This window comes from Lathyrus oleraceus, chromosome 4 (assembly GCF_024323335.1).
Source record: "Lathyrus oleraceus cultivar Zhongwan6 chromosome 4, CAAS_Psat_ZW6_1.0, whole genome shotgun sequence".
Classification (NCBI taxonomy): domain Eukaryota; kingdom Viridiplantae; phylum Streptophyta; class Magnoliopsida; order Fabales; family Fabaceae; genus Lathyrus; species Lathyrus oleraceus.
This window is the reverse complement of record NC_066582.1, coordinates 375,616,825-375,635,785: the sequence shown is the minus strand read 5'-3', so window position 1 is coordinate 375,635,785 and position 18,961 is coordinate 375,616,825. Positions and strand designations below refer to the sequence as shown.

Below are 18,961 nucleotides of genomic sequence, written 5' to 3'. Positions count from 1 at the left end.
TGAACTTTCAGCAATGGTACTTCTCCCCTCTAGGTTTGCTCTTGCCTCTCCACTCCTAATTCCATAAACTATTCATGTAAAGTCCAAAAACCTATTTTTCTCCTTCTTTTATCTTTTAAACAAAAAACCTAATTTTAATTATTCGTATTTCTATCCCCCCCCCCTTAATCCTGACAATCATCTCCTTGTCCCACCACTTATTTTAGATTCTATTTTCCACCCCATATCTCACTATTTTACATTTTATCCAAATTTCTATTATTTTAATTAAGTCAAAAATAGTGATAAATAACATAATTTCTACCTAGCCTTAAATAACCCCACGAAAATACACAGAGCACTCAAATAAATCATATAAACATATTTAATGAAATAAAATGAAAATTTAAAACTGGGGTGTTAGAATTCTTCTCCACTTAAAGAATTTTCGCCCTCGAAAATTACATGAAGGAAACATCCCTAGATAAGACGCTCTCATCTGACACTCTAGCCCCCACGTCATGCTTCCTCAAGCAGGTCTTCCTTACACTACCTTAACCAAAGTGATCTCTTGACCTCTTAAGTACTTCGCTTCTCGATCCTTAATCCACAAGATTGATGCCTCAATAGTTAAGTTCTCTCTCACTTGCACATAATCTAATTGGATCACATGGGAAGGACCATGAATATACTTCTGAAGTTGAGACACATGAAAGATATTATGAAAACTCGAAAGACACGGTGGTAAGGCAACTCTGTAGTCCACTTCTCCTACTGCCCGCTGGATCTGATATGTACCAATAAAAAGAGGCGTGAGCTTTCGAGATTTCAACGCACGACCAAAATCAGTCACATGAGTGACTCTCAAGAACATATAATCTCCCTCTTGGAACTTAAGTTCCTTTATTTACTTATCATGATAACTCTTTTATCTACTCTGCGAAGTCTTCATCTTCTCCCGAATCATCTTGATCTTCTCAGTAGTCTACTGAACAATCTTTGGTCCAAGCACAACACTTTCACATAATTCATACCAACATAAATGAGTCATACACCTCCTTCCATAAAAAGCTTCAAAAGGTGTCATTCAAATACTAGAATGATAATTGTGGTTATAGGTAAACTCAATCAAAGTAAAGTAACTATCCCAATTACCTCTTTGCTCCAAAACACAAGCTCTCAACAAATCTTCCAAAGATCGGATAGTCCTTTCTGTCTGATTGTTTGTCTGCGGATGGTACGCATAACTCAACCTCAACTTTGTTTTCAAGGCTTCTTGAAAACTCTCCCTAAACCTCGACGTGAACCTTAGATCTCTAACTAAAATGATACTCGAAGGAATACCATTCAACTTCACAATCTCACTGATGTAAGCCTCTAATAGCTTCTGCAATGGGTAACTAACATTTATCAGAATAAAAGGATCCGACTTAATCAATATATCGACAACAACGCAAATTGAATCACTTCCTTTCATTGTCTTTAAAAAAACCCACCCTAAAATCCATAAAGATGTTATCCCACTTGAAGGAAAATTGCGGTCCAAAACGCAGCGGAAATTAAATTTTCTCCTTTAGAGATCCTTACGAATGGTCATGATCAGTGATAGAATATTTACCTCTTGTGATGATTGAAACCTTTGGTGCAAATCTCTTGTGACGATCAAAACCTTTGATGCAGATCCACGGAGCGATCACGAACGTTGAACGATGACAACGTCTCTACTCAGTCCACACGAACGGATTCCTTCAATCTCAGTGCTAGCTGGTACGAATGAAGGCTTTGAGTGTGTGAGAGAGAGAGAGAGAGAGAAAACAAAAATAATGCAACCGCAATTAATGCTTCTGCACAAGGGTTCTATTTATAGAACCACTTGTGTGGGCTTCAAGCTAAAAATCCCACTTAAGTGTATTTTGGCCCATATCTTATAATATGCCCAAAATCACTTAAGCCCATGATACCTTACCATATTTCGTATTCTACTCAAGTACACCGTACCTTACGATGTTCTATAATTCACTTAAGGGCACCGTACCTTACGGTATTCCTTAGTTACTCTATCTCTCATCAATCCGTCCTTTGTGTGTGACCCTGTAGGTTTTCGTGACGTTGGCAATTATATTAAATCACGCATTTAACATAATAAACAGTGAGCGGTATCTAGCAACACATCACTGCTACCCAAGACACGAAAATATCATGTGATCTGACAATTCCTTCTGTGATAATACTTATGTGTATAATTACCCTTTTGCCCTTATGTCTATATTGAACACAAGGCATAGACCGTGTCATCCTTGTCCAGTTCAATATTGGGCCCATAGACATTTATCTTGTTATGTAGGATGGACAAATTCCATCTAGGTCACTCATGTCCCTCAGCATGCTTCGTGGAGTACCCATCAACTGTCTTTATGGTTATCCAGTTACGGATAACTTTGGATCAACAATAAAGCACTCGACTCTACATCTAGGGTCCATAGTGGTTTCAGGTCGAAGAGTGGTATACACCATTATCACCATGAGAATAACTTATGACACTTTGCATAACTTTTTATATAGTATTCTCATAGCGGGTCAATCCGGTATAAATATTACTCCTAATATTCATACCTATGTTTAAGACTTGATAACTCTTTATCCATGATCCATGAGATGTGATCATCAGTCTACAAACATAATATTCTTAATGCTTTAATGTTATCCCACTTCACACTAAAGCTCGACTACGGATACTTTAAGAATAGTGTCCTTATGTTTAATATGTTCTCATGATTAAGTCACACTTAATACACTAAACAGACTATCTACTCCAGGGACTTTATTAATCAACCATAATAAAGAAAATGCCTTTTATTATTAATAAATAATTCGATACAAGTACCAAAAGTATTGGCCTCTAGGGCTTACACCAACACCACTTCCACTCAGGAATACTCAAGGGTTGTATCAATTCAGATGATTTTTTATGCTTGATCTTTGACTTATGACCAGTCAAACAAGAATACACAAACACGGGCAACATCCTTCTTCAAACCTAGCCACCAAACTTCTTCTTAAGATCTTGATACATATTTGTAGCACCGAGATGAATACTTAAACCACTTTTGTGACCTTCCTCAAGAACTCTTTTCTTAAGCTCTGGAAAACCCGACACACAAACTCTATCTTGGAATCTCATAACTATATTCTCATCTACTCTGAAGTCTACCTATTTACATTGTTTAATTGACACCAACTGGTCAATCAATCCCAATTCCAACTTCTGACCTTCTTTGACCTCCTCCAACATACTAGTAGTCAACTTTAGCATCCCCAACTTCACACTTCCTGGCGTTATCTCACACACCAAGGTAAGATTTATGAACTGCTCAATCAATTCGAATTATCGACCATAAGCATCGACATATGCAAGAAATTCCTACTCAAAGCATCTGCTACAACATTAGCTTTACCAAGATGGTAACTCAAACCAAAATTATAGTCCTTCAAAAACTCTAGCCACCTTCTCTACCTCATATTCAGATCCTTCTAATCAAATAAATACTTCAAATCCTTCTGATCGCGGAAAACTTAAAACCTCGAACCATACAAATAATGCCTCTAGACTTTTAGCATAAAGAATATTGTTTCCAACTCCAAATCATGGATAGGATAATTCCTCTCATGAGTCTTAAGTGGTCTCGAAGCATATGATACAACCTGACCATTCTGCACAAGCAAGCCACCTAAGTCCATCTTAGATGCATCACAATACATAGTAAATGATTCCTTCGTATATGGCAAGATTAAAATTGGCGGTGACGTTAGCCCTTCCTTCATCTCTTTGAAACTTTATTCACACTAAACACTCCGCACATAAGATTTTCCTTTCCGGATTAACTGAGTCAAAGGCAAAGCTAACTTCGAAAAGCCTTCTATAAACATTTAATAGTAACTAGTTAAACCCATTAAAACTTTTGATTTCAGTAACTGACTTAGAAGTCTCCCACTGCAACACCGCCTCTACCTTAGACGGATCAAATGATATATCCTCACTAAGATCATATGATCAAGGAAATTCACTTATCACAACCATAACTCACACTTAGACGACTTAGCATACAACTTCTTCTCTTGTAAGGTTTGCAACACAACTCACATATGCCTTGCATGCTCTTCATCTGATTTAGAGTACACCCAAATATCATCTATGAACGCCTCAACAAACTGATCCAAGTACAAATGAAAGATACTATTCATATACGCCATGAACATACCTAGGGAATTAGACACACCAAACGACACCACTAAGTATTGTATCGAGTTCTAAACGATGTTTTTAGAATATCTTCAGCCTTCACTCGAATATGATGATAGCCTGATCTCAAATCAGTCTTGCTGAACATACAAGCACCAACCAACTGATACATAAGGTCGTCAATTCTAGGAAGATGAGACTTGTTCTCAATAGTAATCTTATTCAATTATCGATAATCAACACACAACCTCATGTTACCATCTTTCTTCTTAACCAACAACACTGACGTTCCCCACAGCAACACACTAGGTCTAACAAACTCCTTCTCCAGCAGCCCTTCTAACTGAATCTTCAGCTCACTCAACTCTGATGTAGACATTTTATACGGTGTCATCGACACAGGTCTAGTAGGAAGTACTAAATCTATGGTGAACTCAACTTCTCGCTCAGTCGGCAAGTCACAAATATCCTCAGGAAACACGCCAGGAAACTCACACACCACATGCATATCACTAGCCACAACATCGCTCTCCACTCTTAAGGAAGCAAACATCACAAGCACCTGATCATCCTCCCTCAAGGACATCTCAACCTGACTGGCGGACACGAATCTCGAATCCATACTATCTTCGAGTTCAGGAAACAACACAGTCTTACCAAAACAGTTGATATAAACACGATTGAACTTCAGCCCATTCATCCCCAAAACAACATCGAGTTGACTCAAAGGCAAACATATCAAATCAATTCCAAAGTCTTTTTTACCATAAATGGTCGCATGACAATTCAAACACATAAATGAAATAGTCACCAAACCATTAACTGAGGTATCACTGACCATACTTTCAATCATAGAAGACACTTCAAGATTCAATTTGCCTGACACAACTTGGTGAAGAGTAGTGATCCTACTATCTTCCATTTCTATTTTGTTGTTTTCCCATTAAACTATTGACATTTACAAATTTTGATGTTTTCGTTTCTTTGTTGACGGGATGAGAGACCTAGCAAGAATAATAACGACAATGAATGTTATGGATAGGAAAAATGTTCTGATCCTTTTTATCGCACAATCAGCGTATTAATCATTTTTCTTTAAAAAGAAGAATCTCATTATAACTTGGAAATAGTGTTTAACGATTATCATTATTTAATTTGATTTTGATTTGTTCATAGTTTATAAATATAAAATGTTTTGAATATGAGAATAAAAAATAAATGGTCTTTTAAATTGAAGCCATCATAATTCAATAACTCTTAAAATCGAACAAATTCCATAATTCTTCACTATATTATGCAGATATCAAATATTATGAGTTTGCATTGAATTATCTCAAACATGAATTAAGTAAAACCTTGATCACAAAAAAACTTTATTATCACATTTGTAAAATCACTCAAGTATTGTAAGTTTGTGGAGGTGATCAAAATCCATATTTTAATTGATCAAAATTCATATGTTGTTAAAATCCAGATAAATGTATGTGGCGCAAAGGCACGTATGAACCGAAGGAAGCACAAGATACACTTAAATTAAATTAAAACAATTACATTAATTAATGATGAATGTTTTATCTTTACGAGCCTTTATTCATTTTACTACATTAATGAATCAGAATTAGAAGGACCTTTAATTTTCCAACTGTATTAAATAATAAGTTCCTAAGAAACTTTGATTGAACAATTCCACACCATGATATGTTAACTTGAATACAAGTAAAAACTGAGATATGACACATTTTTGAGTACACAAATAGTCAAAAGCTACTAACACAACTAAAATCCCAACCCAATACCCTCTATCTTGGCTTGGCTAGCTCAATATATATCTTAGCGCGAATTGCCTCCTTCACTATAATTATTGAAACGTCGTTGTCGTCTTCCGAATAATGCTCCTCACTTTAGATTTCTCTATCTGTCTTCCAAATCTAATGCAGATATCTACAATGATCTCTGCTTCCTCAAATTGTGTAAATATATGCGATTGTTGATGTGCATTTCTCTTTGGAGAGGCGTCATTCTTCTCCTACCTATTTTAAGAAACAAATAATAGACTCAACTAGTATTAGATCAACTTATAGAGTGTTAGAAAAAACACAATGAGTTTTACTAAAAATTTTAAACACAGCCAGTGATACAAAATACATTCAATGAATATGTTGTAGGAGATAATTTATTGAAGCCAATTTAAGTTAACATCAACATGGGATACCTCTATCTTCCTTCATATTGGGAAATCTTGATTCATGTCAATGATCATTCTTCTTCTCTGCTCAATTGGTTCTTTGGTAAATTCCAATTTATTAACAGGATCATGAAGGACAATATTATGGTTGTAATTGTCTGCATCAGTTGCATTTTTCCTAGTAAATAAGCAGAGGTTAACAGTTTGAAGATATTCAAGGATTCAAGTGGCCTGGATGAATAGACAATAGTCAATGTACCTTGCTATTAAGACATGAGCCCTATCTTTCGCCACACAATCCATAAGGCCTATTTCTGACTGATGTTGCAGGCACTTTAATGGCGAGTGGTAAACCTTTGCAATTTTTTCAAAACCTGCATTTTAGTGCAAGTAAATATTGTTAGTAGTACATTAAGGGATAATGACTTAAGCAACGTACCTAATTCTTTGTAGTTTCATACCGCATACCCTAACTCGAACAACATACCGAAGAGAATTGCGAGCTCTGATTATAGTTGAAATTGAAACCCTTCATTTTGTTCATGGACTGTGATGCGTTTCATGGACTGAGATATATAAGAAATGAATATTAGAGCAGTGACTATGATCACAATACTACACAGATGCCAAGAAGTGTAATTTTGTGGATATAAAATATTTGCACCAACACCTTACTAATGTGATAGCAGCAAACAAGTACTATTAGGAGAGAAACAAGATAGCAACAAATCAGTGTTAGCGAGATAGCAGTGAACAATATCGTAAGTTGTTAAGTAGTTACCTAAATAATCTTGAACAGTGCAACATTACTAGAGAACAAAAAAAAAACAAGTTGTATCCTATATATACAAAATTCATCTTTGAATATCTGCATAGAAAGAGTAACCAACATTCATTCAAGCAGGGGAAAAAGGTGAAACCATCAAAGGGAATGAATCATATGTACCATCAGGATGCTGGTCTCCAAATTGTATGACTGCATCCAACCAAAACCAAATTAAAAATAGAAATATTAATTGCAAGATTAAGAGAATAAAATAAACTTATTAGGTTTGTTCTACAAGAACTACTGTTAGGAACAGGTGTGCTGACAGCAGGTAAAGTTGCATCCTAACAGACCTCATCTGCTTGAGTGTCAATCCAGACAAATTAATCTTTAACCTTTTCTTATTAACTGTTTTTTTTAAATTGTAAATTATTATTTTTATACATTGTTCTCACTCTAAAATCTTGCCAAAAAAAGCTGTAAGATGATATTCAACCAACCAAATGTGTTTGTTATAATATAAACCATTTTAAGTTGTAAATCAATATTAATGTATGCATAGTTGTCTGGTACTGAGTTACAGTCATGGAAAAATGAACATAAAGCCAACTTGAACATCATTTAATTTAATTTTAAAGTTGTGCATGTATGTCCTTAACATTGATCTAATGTCTATTTCAATCTATTTTGATGGTATAAATCATTTCACTATGTGTTGGAAGTTCCACAATTTTTCGCGAAACTTAGTTAAAGTGGGTTGTGTATTTCACTATGTGTTGGAAGTTCCACAATTTTTATGACCACTAGCCACTACATATATAAGTGTATTAACGGAGAGAAATTATGGTGGAAATAATGTTTCAAGTTTGTTTTATAATATATGACAGGCTTCTTACAAGACTTGATTCAACAACTCTTTAGAAACAAAGTTAACTTTATAATTCATAAATGAATCATATATCAATTAAAATTAAGTCTTTTACAAGTATAATAAAGAAAAGAGATAAGTGTACCCAAAGAAAAACAGCAAAGAAGAAAGAGCCATAATATATGTGTTTAAAAAAGCTATCACTAGTATATACAAAGTTTGTTATATAAACAACTAAATCAGAACCCATCTAGAATCTAACTAAATACTCATTTAACCATGGGAAGCAATTTTGGTGAAATACATGAGACCTTAAATGATTTGAATGTTGCTCATGAATCTCAAGCCCTTCTTAATCTTACGGATGGAAAAGGGAAAGGTGCCTACAATAACAAATTGAACTTTCTGTGGAAGGAATCGTCATATGGCTGATGTGTGATTTCCTAAGCATAGATGATTCCGTGACTTATTGTGTTGAAACCCATGAATTAGACAACAAAACTTTTGTAGATTTTGACTCTGAAGAAAAACATGTCCCCTCTTTAAACAGTGAAGCGTACCTGACACTGAAGTCTTTCCTATGAGTATTCATTCAATTTCACACAATTTTTGAAGGAAATGAATACCTTGTGCTCTTCTAGTAGTTCATTGATAACACGAAGATGACGACGGTCTCCAAGGATGTGTAGTTGGTGACATCCAACACTTGAATAGATGGTGAGAGTTCTGGTAGAGACTAAATGCTCACGCATTTGCACAAGCCAAGAGATTCTAGCTGTGAAAGATGCTTGATGCTTATAGGAATGTTCTTCACGTTGATTCCGCTGAGTGATAAATAATTTAATAATGTTAACAGACTAATGTTGTGAGGTAGTTCAGTCAGATTACAACTGTTGTCCAGACAAAAGTATCCAAACGAACGCCGGCCATCAAATAAAAGATGTAGATTTGACATGTCGTCAAGTAGCATGCAATCAGAAAGTACCAGATGGCCAAGAGATTTCAAGCATGAGAACTCATTTGGAAGATATCTAAGGTGCCTATCATAGCTACTCAACTCCAAGTCCATAAGACTTCCAAGGTACTCAACTTATGGCTGCCGCAATTCATTGATAGCAATACATCATCTTAAATCAAACTGTCATTTTTGTAGATATCACAGAAAATTCCTTGAGACTTGAGCAGCCATAGAGCTCGAGAATTAGCATAGTTTGAAGGGGAATTGCTTATAAGACTCTTGAGCTTGTTGCACCAAACCCGGTTTAAATTGACAAGATTTTGGAGTGCTAAGTAGATGTATGAACATGACACAACCTTACACGTCTAGAGAGGTGAATGTATTGGAGATGTGATACCATGGAGAAATCAGGAAGCTCTATCAAGTGCTCACAACAGCTAAGGTCCATTTTCTTTAAATTAATTAGATCATGTAACAAACCAAAAAAACTTTGATCACATATAATACAATGTATAAATTAGTTTCATATATTTCAAGCCACAAACCTACACTACGTCCCATAATCTTTGAACACGGCTGTTTGGCATGCAAGGCTCAACAAGTTTCTCAGGAGAAAGAGCTGACGGTAGAAACTTCAAAGGATATGCACTACAATGTAGGTACCTTAGTTTATTAGACAAAGGCTCAAGACCAGCAGGAAGGGAAAACTTAGATCTGTCACCCAAACGAGAGTAGAATTTGAGTATGTTGCAAGAAGATGCAAGGACATGGAGAGTGTTTCAAAATCTGTTGCTGATGAGAAAAGGTCACAAAAGCTTCAAGGCATTAGCAATTAGCATTATAACAATTATAATGACTGTACAACCGAGAAACATACAATTAAGAGATGTTAAAACTATAAGAAGAAAAAAAATATAGAAAACAAGAAGTAAATAGTACATATATGACTTGAGATAGATCACAACCGTTACACCATGACTAATTCTTCTCCATTTTCAGAACTTAGACTCAATGATTCTTCTATTCATGCACAACAAACAATACAAATTTTTAACTTAAGGTATTTAGAACCATCCTGAACCCTTGAAGAGGGTGAAGAAGTATAGCTGGTACATAAAACAAATATGAAATGAAATCATAAGAAACAAAAAGCAAAGATAAATGAAATTAAATCATCTGTGTTGCATACCTTGGTTGGCCAGACTTGAGTTGATCTATGAAGCAGTTCACTTCTACCAACTTGAATTGAACGATATGAAATGTTTGCTCAAAATTAGTAGTTACTCATTATTTATACTGACATATAAAGAAGATGAAGCTTACAATTGGGCGGTAAATGTGATGAAGCATAATCTTCAACAATGAAAATTTCCACTCAATTCACCAAACAACTTAAATACACAATACGAAGGAATCAACAAAATAACATCACCAACAGTCACATTTCCAGTAAATATGTATTTGGATCACATCTAACTTGTTGGTTTCAAAGAAAAAACCCATCTAAATTTGACAGAAAGTTCAAATCCTGTTAAACTTGCAATCTTACTTGAATTTGATTTTGTTTTCTCAAATTCACTATGATTAGCCTAACCGAATAAATAATTGAGTTACTGTGGTAAAATTTAGTGGCGGAGGTTTCCAGATTATATATTAAGCTCGCAGCTACTGTGGTAAAATTAAGTGGCGGAGGATGCTTCAAAACTGCCGCAACTCTACCACAAGTTGCAGCTACAGAAAGTACTCTATAAGTCCAGGTATATTTCTAATAAATGATAGATAACAAGCTAAACAACATGCACCTAAACTTCATAGGACTAAACAACCACAATATACAAACACCGGGAATCAGACAAAATCACTTCAATCCAATTCTTGGTGTAACACATATTGACAAAGAAAAAGGAAGTGAAAGCAACAAACAATATTGTAAGTTCTTGAGTAGTTACCTAAATAATCTTGAACATTGCAACATTACCAGAAAACAAAAAACCATTAGTTGGGAAATGACAAACTTTTAACTTTTTATTTCAAACAAGTTGCATCTCTGAATATCTGCATAGAGAGAGTAACCAACATTCATTCAACCAAGGGAAAAAGGTGAATCCATCAAAATGAATGAAATATATATTTTACCTTTGAGTTCCATCTGAATGCCATACAACCTAACATACTCGTCACCTTGAGTACAAATCCAGACAATGTAATCTTCAACCTTTTCTTATCTTCATTGCTTCTCATATTTACCACAGAATCATAACTAGTAAGAATCATAAAAGCATGCTTACGTGACCCATAAGCTATAATCCATATTAAGATCCCACACCTTCTCCATTGTCACAAAATAGTTGTTAATTCCATAATCCATCCAACCAAACAAGCATATAACAATTGATAGAGACAAAACGAAACAAAGCCTAATAGACTAATATTTTAACATGAATATCTACCGTTATTCAGCATCTGTTCACAACTATAAAACTGGACATTTGCAAGGACAAAAGCATAGTTCTAAATATTCACAAACAACACATACATATACGGTGTAACACATATTGACACAAAGAATAAAAGAAAAGATAGACAAAAAAACAGGTTTGCACACAAAGACAGAGCACATATATGTTTTATGTAGAACCTATACTAACAAACAAAACTCCAACACACATGATGTATCATAGGTAACAGCAACCCAACAAAAACTTACCTCAGAGGGCTTGAAGGAATGTCCGGTAATCCAAGGGAATCAAACCTAAACATGGAAAATCATCAAACCAAAACATGGAAAATAACAAAAGAAAGGAAACATTTTTATAAATCAACAACACTCTATATATGAAAATTAAACATTGGCGCGACAAAGTGGACAAGTTTTCTTAATGTTGATCCATTTTTGAATGCAGTCGGTATGAAAATCATGAGAGCAGCGCAGCCGAATTGGCATGGAAGAACCATTAGACAAGTTAACAAGACAAATGCAACAAATGGATTGAGCATCTGTTGTTGATGTTGTGACATGTTGACAAGTATCTTGAGCACCAGAAGCTCTAGTATTTTGAACACCCATCACCGCCGGAGAAGCTCGAGTACCATTGTGGTGGTGGTGGTGGTTGTGGTGGGGATGACCCGTTTGATGATGAATCCTTGATCTTCTTGGAACATTGCCGATAGGAAAGTCATAGAGAACAGTTTCATCTACCACAGACACTGTTGGTGAAGTTAATCTTGATGAAACACTGTTGTGGTTGTGAGACATTAATCTTGTTGGAACATTGTTGGTGATACGAGAATCAAAGAGAAGAGGTTGATCGATCACAGACCCAGGTGGTGTTCTTGTTGGGTGGTGGTTGTGAGACATGGTACGAGAATCAAAGAGAACATACACAGGTAACATGTTGTGGCGGTGATGTTGTTGACCTAAATCAACGATAGCAACATCATCTACAATTGAAAGTGGTATCAACATTCTTGTAACCGCAAACAACACAAATTCACAGAATTGATCGCAGAGAGAGAGTGTTGAATTAGAGAGAGAGAGACAGTGGAGAGAGAGAGTGAATGAATGTTAGAGATAGCGGGAATGCTAATTTATATAGAAGCTATTGTCACTTTTTTGTGACCGTTTGGTTATTAGAAGAAACAGGATTTTTTACCAATATACCCCACTTTTTCAATTAATTTCCCAAAATAACTCAGTTTTCAAAAAAATTCCCAATATACCCCACTTTTAGAGGGAGGCGCGAATTGGATTGGCGCCCCCTCTTAAAAATTGCAAGGAGGCGCCAATTGGATTGGCTAGGGCACCTGCCCTAGCCAATCCAATTGACGCCTATGTGTAATTTTTAAGAGGGGGCGTCAATCCAATTGGCGCCTCCCTTAAAAAAACCTCAAATGGAAAAACTTCCAACATGAAAGTTGTAGATCTTTTCAAGACAATGAATTTGGATATAAATTTTGCATCATTTGGATTTTTTTTGAGAAAGTTATGGGCAGTTGAAGTTGGACTTCTGAGTTTTTCAACTGCTATCTGACCTATAATGTTTTGTATAATTGTATGTGTTTCTTTTAGGAATATGTAATTTTGTCCAACATAACATTTGAAGTAGACATCTTAAATTTTCCAATGCACTTGGTCCCACCTCAAAATAATTAAAAATGAGTGAGTTAGGTCCCTGCGAACTTGACCCAAAATTAGGGTTTCTGTCAAAATGACCTATAATGTTTTGAAATTAATGATGAGCTTCCAAGTTTCAAATGGATTTTTGATGAACATGAAAGTTGTTCATATGGCGACTGTTGTTAAAACTTGAATGGAGGCGCCAACTCAATTGCCGAGTCCCTCATAAAATGCCTTTTTTGTCTTATAAATAGATGCGTAGTGTGACCTATTGTTCCACAATTCATATAATCATTTGGCTATCATGTTTGGTGTTCGTCGCCGATACGGTAAGGTGATTTATGCGAGAGACAAACCTCAATTGCTGATGCTGTTTTGGAACATCACCACGTTAGATCAACTGAAGAGGGAGCTGGTTCGCTGGTTAGACGGGAAAATACCAGAAGGGGAAAAAATCAGAAGTATTGAGAGACTTGACAGTATCTTTGGTTGGGTGCGAATGAGGACTGATAAGGATGCTAGGGAAATGATGTTCGGTCGAGACGACATTAATTTGATTGTTGTAATCAGTTAGAATTATTTATGTTTTCAGATGTTTTGTACTGATGTTGGTTATGAAACTCGTTGTAACAAGAACTTAATGATATATAATGATTGATTGTTACAGAAATACAATGTTACAAAAGCATAAGATGTAGATACAATGTTACAAATAGCTTAAGATCTAGATATCATGTTACAATAAGCTTAAGATCTAGATGATGCTCCTTGATTGGGACAGTTGTTTTTGTTGTGTCCTGGTTGACGACAGATACTACATAATCTTATCATTTTATCTGTGGAATCCATCTCTGTTCTTATACGTGTGCTGTTTGGCCTTCCTTTCTTCTTTCTACGCATCTCTTCATTGTGCCAAACAATATCTCCTTCATATGGAGGCCAGTAATCCTCCATTGGTAGTACTGAAAAGCTTTGACTATATACATTCATGATGGTGCTGGCCTTGTACACATCAGATAAATGGGTGTAAGCGTCTTGACGAGTATAAGCGCATGCTGCAATGACATGGGAGCAAGGTATGCGGAAGGCCTGAAATTTTCCACAATCGCACCAACTTCTGTTTAGTCTAACAGCGTAGGCTAAATTTGGTCTCCCCTCGCTGTTGCCCATTGTTTCCTGGACGCTGAAATTTTGTCTATGACGGTCAAACACTATTACAGCGTGTGTCGTAGCTTTGATGCTCTCCTCTTTCATGACCTTCATGCAACATTCACTGAATACTTGTCCGGACATTAACACTGCACTCCATCTTTCACCTCTGGTTGCGAACATAGAAGCCAACCTATAATAGGTTGATCTTACCAAGGCGGTTATCGGCAGGTTTCGAATTCCTTTAAAAACCCCGTTCATGCATTCCACAATGTTTGTTGTCATGTGGCCCCATCGACAACCACCGTCAAATGCTCTTGTCCACTGCTCTACTGGGATGTTATTTATCCATCTCCCCGCGTCTTCATTAGACAGTCGAATCTCATCACGATAATATTGAAAAGACGGTTGAGTTAAAGCATACCCAGCATTCACCACCTTCTTGCGAAGATTCTTATCTTTTATAGCACGCATGAAGTTTTGTGCAATGTGTCTGATACAGTAGACATGTGTAGAAGGAGGATCATGCCATCCGTTGTCATGGTTGTTGTAGGCACTTTCGATGGCAGCATGTCTATCAGAAATCAGACATAGATTGGCTTGTGGTGCGACATGCGTTCTGAGATGTCGAAGAAAGAAACCCCATCCATCAGCCGTTTCACCTTCAACAAGAGCAAAGGCAACGGGAAATACATTGTTGTTACCGTCTTGTGCAACTGCCATGAGCAACGTACCCTTGTATTTTCCGTATAACCAAGTGCCATCAATTTGCAGGAGAGGTTTGCAGAATGCGAAACCTTTGATGCAAGGGTCAAATGCCCAAAAGAGACGGTGAAATATTCTATTCGAAGTATTTTATTTTTCCCTGCAATTTTTTTCCGTAGTAAAGAAAAAATGTAAGACTCTTAAATTAGACTTTTTTTAAAGAAAAAGATAGTAAAAATAATAGTAAGTAGTGTAATATAGCAACATCATCTACAATTGAAAGTGGTATCAACATTCTTGTAACCGCAAACAACACAAATTCATAGAATTGATCGCAGAGAGAGAGTGTTGAATTAGAGAGAGACAGTGGAGAGAGAGAATGAATGTTAGAGATAGCGGGAATGCTAATTTATATAGAAGCTATTGTCACTTTTTTGTGACCGTTTGGTTATTAGAAGAAACAAATCCTCAAGGAAAAACATTTTTTTAAAGGATTTTTTATTAATGAAAAAGATATTTAAGGATATTATCATTAATAAAGCAAATAAGATATTTAAGGATATTATCATTAATGAAGCAAATAAGATATTTAAGGATATTACCATTAATGAAGCAAATAAGGATGTCTTGGGTCACAAGATTTCAATCTCAATTTTGGGTCTTATCTTCAAATATTTGGCCCAAATAAAAAATTAATAAATAATAAAAATGAAATTAAATAAAGTAGTGAAATTGTAAAAATAAAATTAAATATTTAGCATTTAATATTATATTTTTCTTCAAATCTTGTGAATTCACCTAGTCCTATAAAAAAAATACACAAACCTTGTGAATTAGAGAGAGTGAGAGTTAAGAGATGATATAATGATAGCGGGAATGGTTATTTATAGAAGCTATTGTTGACACTTTTATTTGTGACCGTTACATGGGACGAAACAAATAAGGATATCTTGGATCACAAGATTTCAATCTCTATTTTAAGGATTTGTTATTAATGAAAAGATTTTTAAGGATTTGTCATTAATGAAAAGATTTTTAAGGTTTTGTCATTAATGAAGCAAATAAGGATGTCTTGGATCACAAGATTTCAATCTCTATTTTACACCTCATCTTTAATTATTGACCCAAATGAAAAAGTCAATAAATAATAGGACAACTATATATAACACCCCTAAATTTTTTTTTTGACATTTCCTCATTTTAGTCTTTAATATTTCATTTTCTCTCCAATTTTGTGAACTCACCTAATTCTATAAAAATAAAATATACAAACGAAAAAATCAAAAATTAAAAACGTGTGAATTGCCTCTTACGGATCACTTCTTTTAGTTCACTAGTTTAACTGTTTGAATCCTCTAAGTAAAAAAATGTGTTTCCTTCAAAGTTTTATCATTAATAGTGTATTCAACTTACCATTTAAAGATATCCAATCTTTTTTTTTGGATTCTTTAACTTTCTATCATGTTTTGAATAATAAGTGAGGTAAAGTTTTTACAAGGTGGTTTATATTCAAGATCTGGTGGTACAGGTTCAAGTTTCAACTTCGAAATTGCTTCATGTGTCAATGTTAAAACTTATGTTTTTAAATTAAAGCTTTGGTCTTGAGTAGTAAGGCTTTCCTCTAATACTCTATTGTATGCCTTAGCTTCCTAGTTTTTGCTTTCATGACATATATTCCCTATTAGATATACCTCCATTATGTTATGAGGAAATTGTTCAAACGGACATTCTTTAATGTTTTCATCAATTATGTCGAATCTACAACAAAAATATTTAAAGTAGGGCTTTTCATAAGTTTGGATAGTAAAAACTTGATATTTTTGTTACCTACTACAAATGTAAGCTTCCCATGCTTAACATTTATGACGTCTCCAACACTGACGATAAAGGATTTTTGTAATAGGATATGGATTTGTGCATCCTCTTCCATTTCCATTATAACAAAATTTGTGGGAATGATAAAATGTCCCATCCATAATGACACATCTTCTAAGATTCCTACTAGATATTTAATAGACTAGACTGCTAATTGCAATGAGATATCATTACTACAATAATACTCTTTATGATAGCTTTCACTTCAATCCTCCGATAACTGAGGTATATGTCCCAATAGCGGTATCATATTTTTAAATATATACAACATATACCATCGGTTATTCCCTAAACTGAAGGAATATAACTACGAGAAATTTGCTTCGAATCCTAGTTACTGCATTTTATATTTTATTTTTATTTTTAATTAGTTTAAGGTCACATGACGCTTTTTTTATATTATTTTTTTTATTTGTATTATCCGCTATTATATTGATCAATCAATTGGTGATATCTTTTTCATCAATATCTTTTATTTTATTTTTATTTTTTTGTATTATTTTTAATTATTAATTAATTTATTACTGCAGTTGCTTCTTAAAATCGGCGTGATAGTTAATTTAAATGAGTTCCCAGAATATGACACTATATGAGACTTTTATATATTTTATTATTTTTTAATTAATATGTTTCATTAGTTTGCCTAAAAACCGACGTGTTTGATCTTTTGTATGGATATTTTAGAGAACTAAACTCTAATTTTTTATTTACCTATCAACAAACACTCTAACTTCATCTATCTTAAAAAAAACTAGGACATTTTCATCAAACTATTCCTTCATCAACTCGAACATCATCTCTTTTCAACATTAACTCTTCCAACATCAACTCGAACATCATCTATTTTCAAAGTTCGTTGAAACTTCGTCATCACGTTTGAGGTACATAACTCACCACTAAAATGTTAATCTCTCATATAAATGGTAATACCATTGAAATATTGTTTGAAATGTTATTAGAAACATAGTTACCACTGAAATATTGTTCGAAATGTCCATCGAACTCAAACCGTTACCACTTGTATGTTTTTATCATAACTTGTATTTCGATTTTGGTTTAGTTGTTTTGAAATATAATACCATTGAAATGCAATACCACCGAAATGTAAGACAACTAAGATGTTTTAGTTATTATAATCTGACTGTGATTTAGTTGTTATAGTCCGAACTAAGAAAAATGCACTAAAAAAGTGCAGGATGTGTGCGTGTTAAATCTAGGATCTTGATATCTCGGTATTGTCGATACACAGTAAATATGTAACATCTTACCAATTTTTACTAATAAAACTATATATAAAATTTCTAGCATATAAATGTCAATAATTGAACTAAATATAACTGAACTGATACCATAAGCGTTCAATCTTTTTAGGATAAACCAACTGGATATGTATGTCGGAACTGATACTGTAAGCATTAAGTCTTTTCAAGATAAAATTATATACTCCCTCAGTCTCAAAATAATTATCTTTTTAGCCTAAAAAATTTGTCCTAAAATAAGTGTCGTTTTACTTTTTGATTGCAACATTAATTCATTTGTACTAATTTTATCCCTAATTAATATTGTCTGCGCTACTCTCAAGACATTAAATTTCACTCTGCATTTATGACAATGCATGTAACCTTAAAAAACTTTTATTTTGAGACGGAGGGAGTATAATGTTTCTAGCATTCTTAACGAAACTCTCAGTATCTTGAACAAAACACTTATTATAGGTTTAGTCTTTTTCATGATAAATCAACTGGATATGCCTGCCGAGACAAATTCTCCCTTACCATGAGTGTAGTTAGATATATCAAAACATCATATATAACTTATACAAATATAATCCAAAACAAAATAAACAACGTCTCATCCCATGTGTTAAAATACCAGAGCGACACAATGGATAGTAAACAAAATGAAAAATACTGAAGAAGGCAATAACTGCCATTCATCCATACAAGAGCACTACATGATACCTGTTTCTGCAACATGAGTGTAAACGTCACGCACAACAAAACAAAGGAGTGAGAATAATCCTTGATAAATTTTTGAAGTGCTAAAGTAGATGTATGAACATGACGCGGCCTTAGACACGTCTAGAGAGTTTAATGTATTGGAGATGTTATACCATGGA

At 34.5% G+C, this 18,961-nt stretch overlaps 1 protein-coding gene and 1 long non-coding RNA gene across 6 annotated transcripts; both read right to left on the bottom strand.

Moving 5' to 3' along the window:
- Nucleotides 1-4,445: 4,445 nt before the first annotated feature.
- On the bottom strand, nucleotides 4,446-5,141 carry LOC127137594 (uncharacterized). Its single transcript, XM_051064045.1, has one exon. It carries the CDS (start codon nucleotides 5,139-5,141, stop codon nucleotides 4,446-4,448), a length of 696 nt encoding a protein of 231 aa, XP_050920002.1.
- Nucleotides 5,142-5,831: 690 nt separating this feature from the next.
- On the bottom strand, nucleotides 5,832-12,569 carry LOC127075517 (uncharacterized). Of its 5 annotated transcripts, XR_007786489.1 has the most exons (7): nucleotides 11,133-12,569; nucleotides 8,665-11,051; nucleotides 7,295-7,380; nucleotides 6,866-6,970; nucleotides 6,664-6,778; nucleotides 6,432-6,582; nucleotides 5,832-6,249 (listed from the first exon to the last, which is right to left on the bottom strand). It is a non-coding gene; the product is annotated as an uncharacterized LOC127075517 (long non-coding RNA). The 5 variants fall into 5 exon arrangements; XR_007786491.1 differs by lacking the exons at nucleotides 5,832-6,249; nucleotides 6,432-6,582 and having other exon boundaries at nucleotides 6,663-6,778; nucleotides 6,844-6,970; XR_007786492.1 differs by lacking the exons at nucleotides 5,832-6,249; nucleotides 6,432-6,582 and having other exon boundaries at nucleotides 6,663-6,778; nucleotides 6,873-6,970.
- Between the last annotated feature and the right edge of the window lie 6,392 nt (nucleotides 12,570-18,961).

Coding starts and splice junctions, on each gene's coding strand:
- LOC127137594 (XM_051064045.1), bottom strand. CDS start 5,141: ATGGAAGATAGTAGGATCACTACTCTTCACCAAGTTGTGTCAGGCAAA.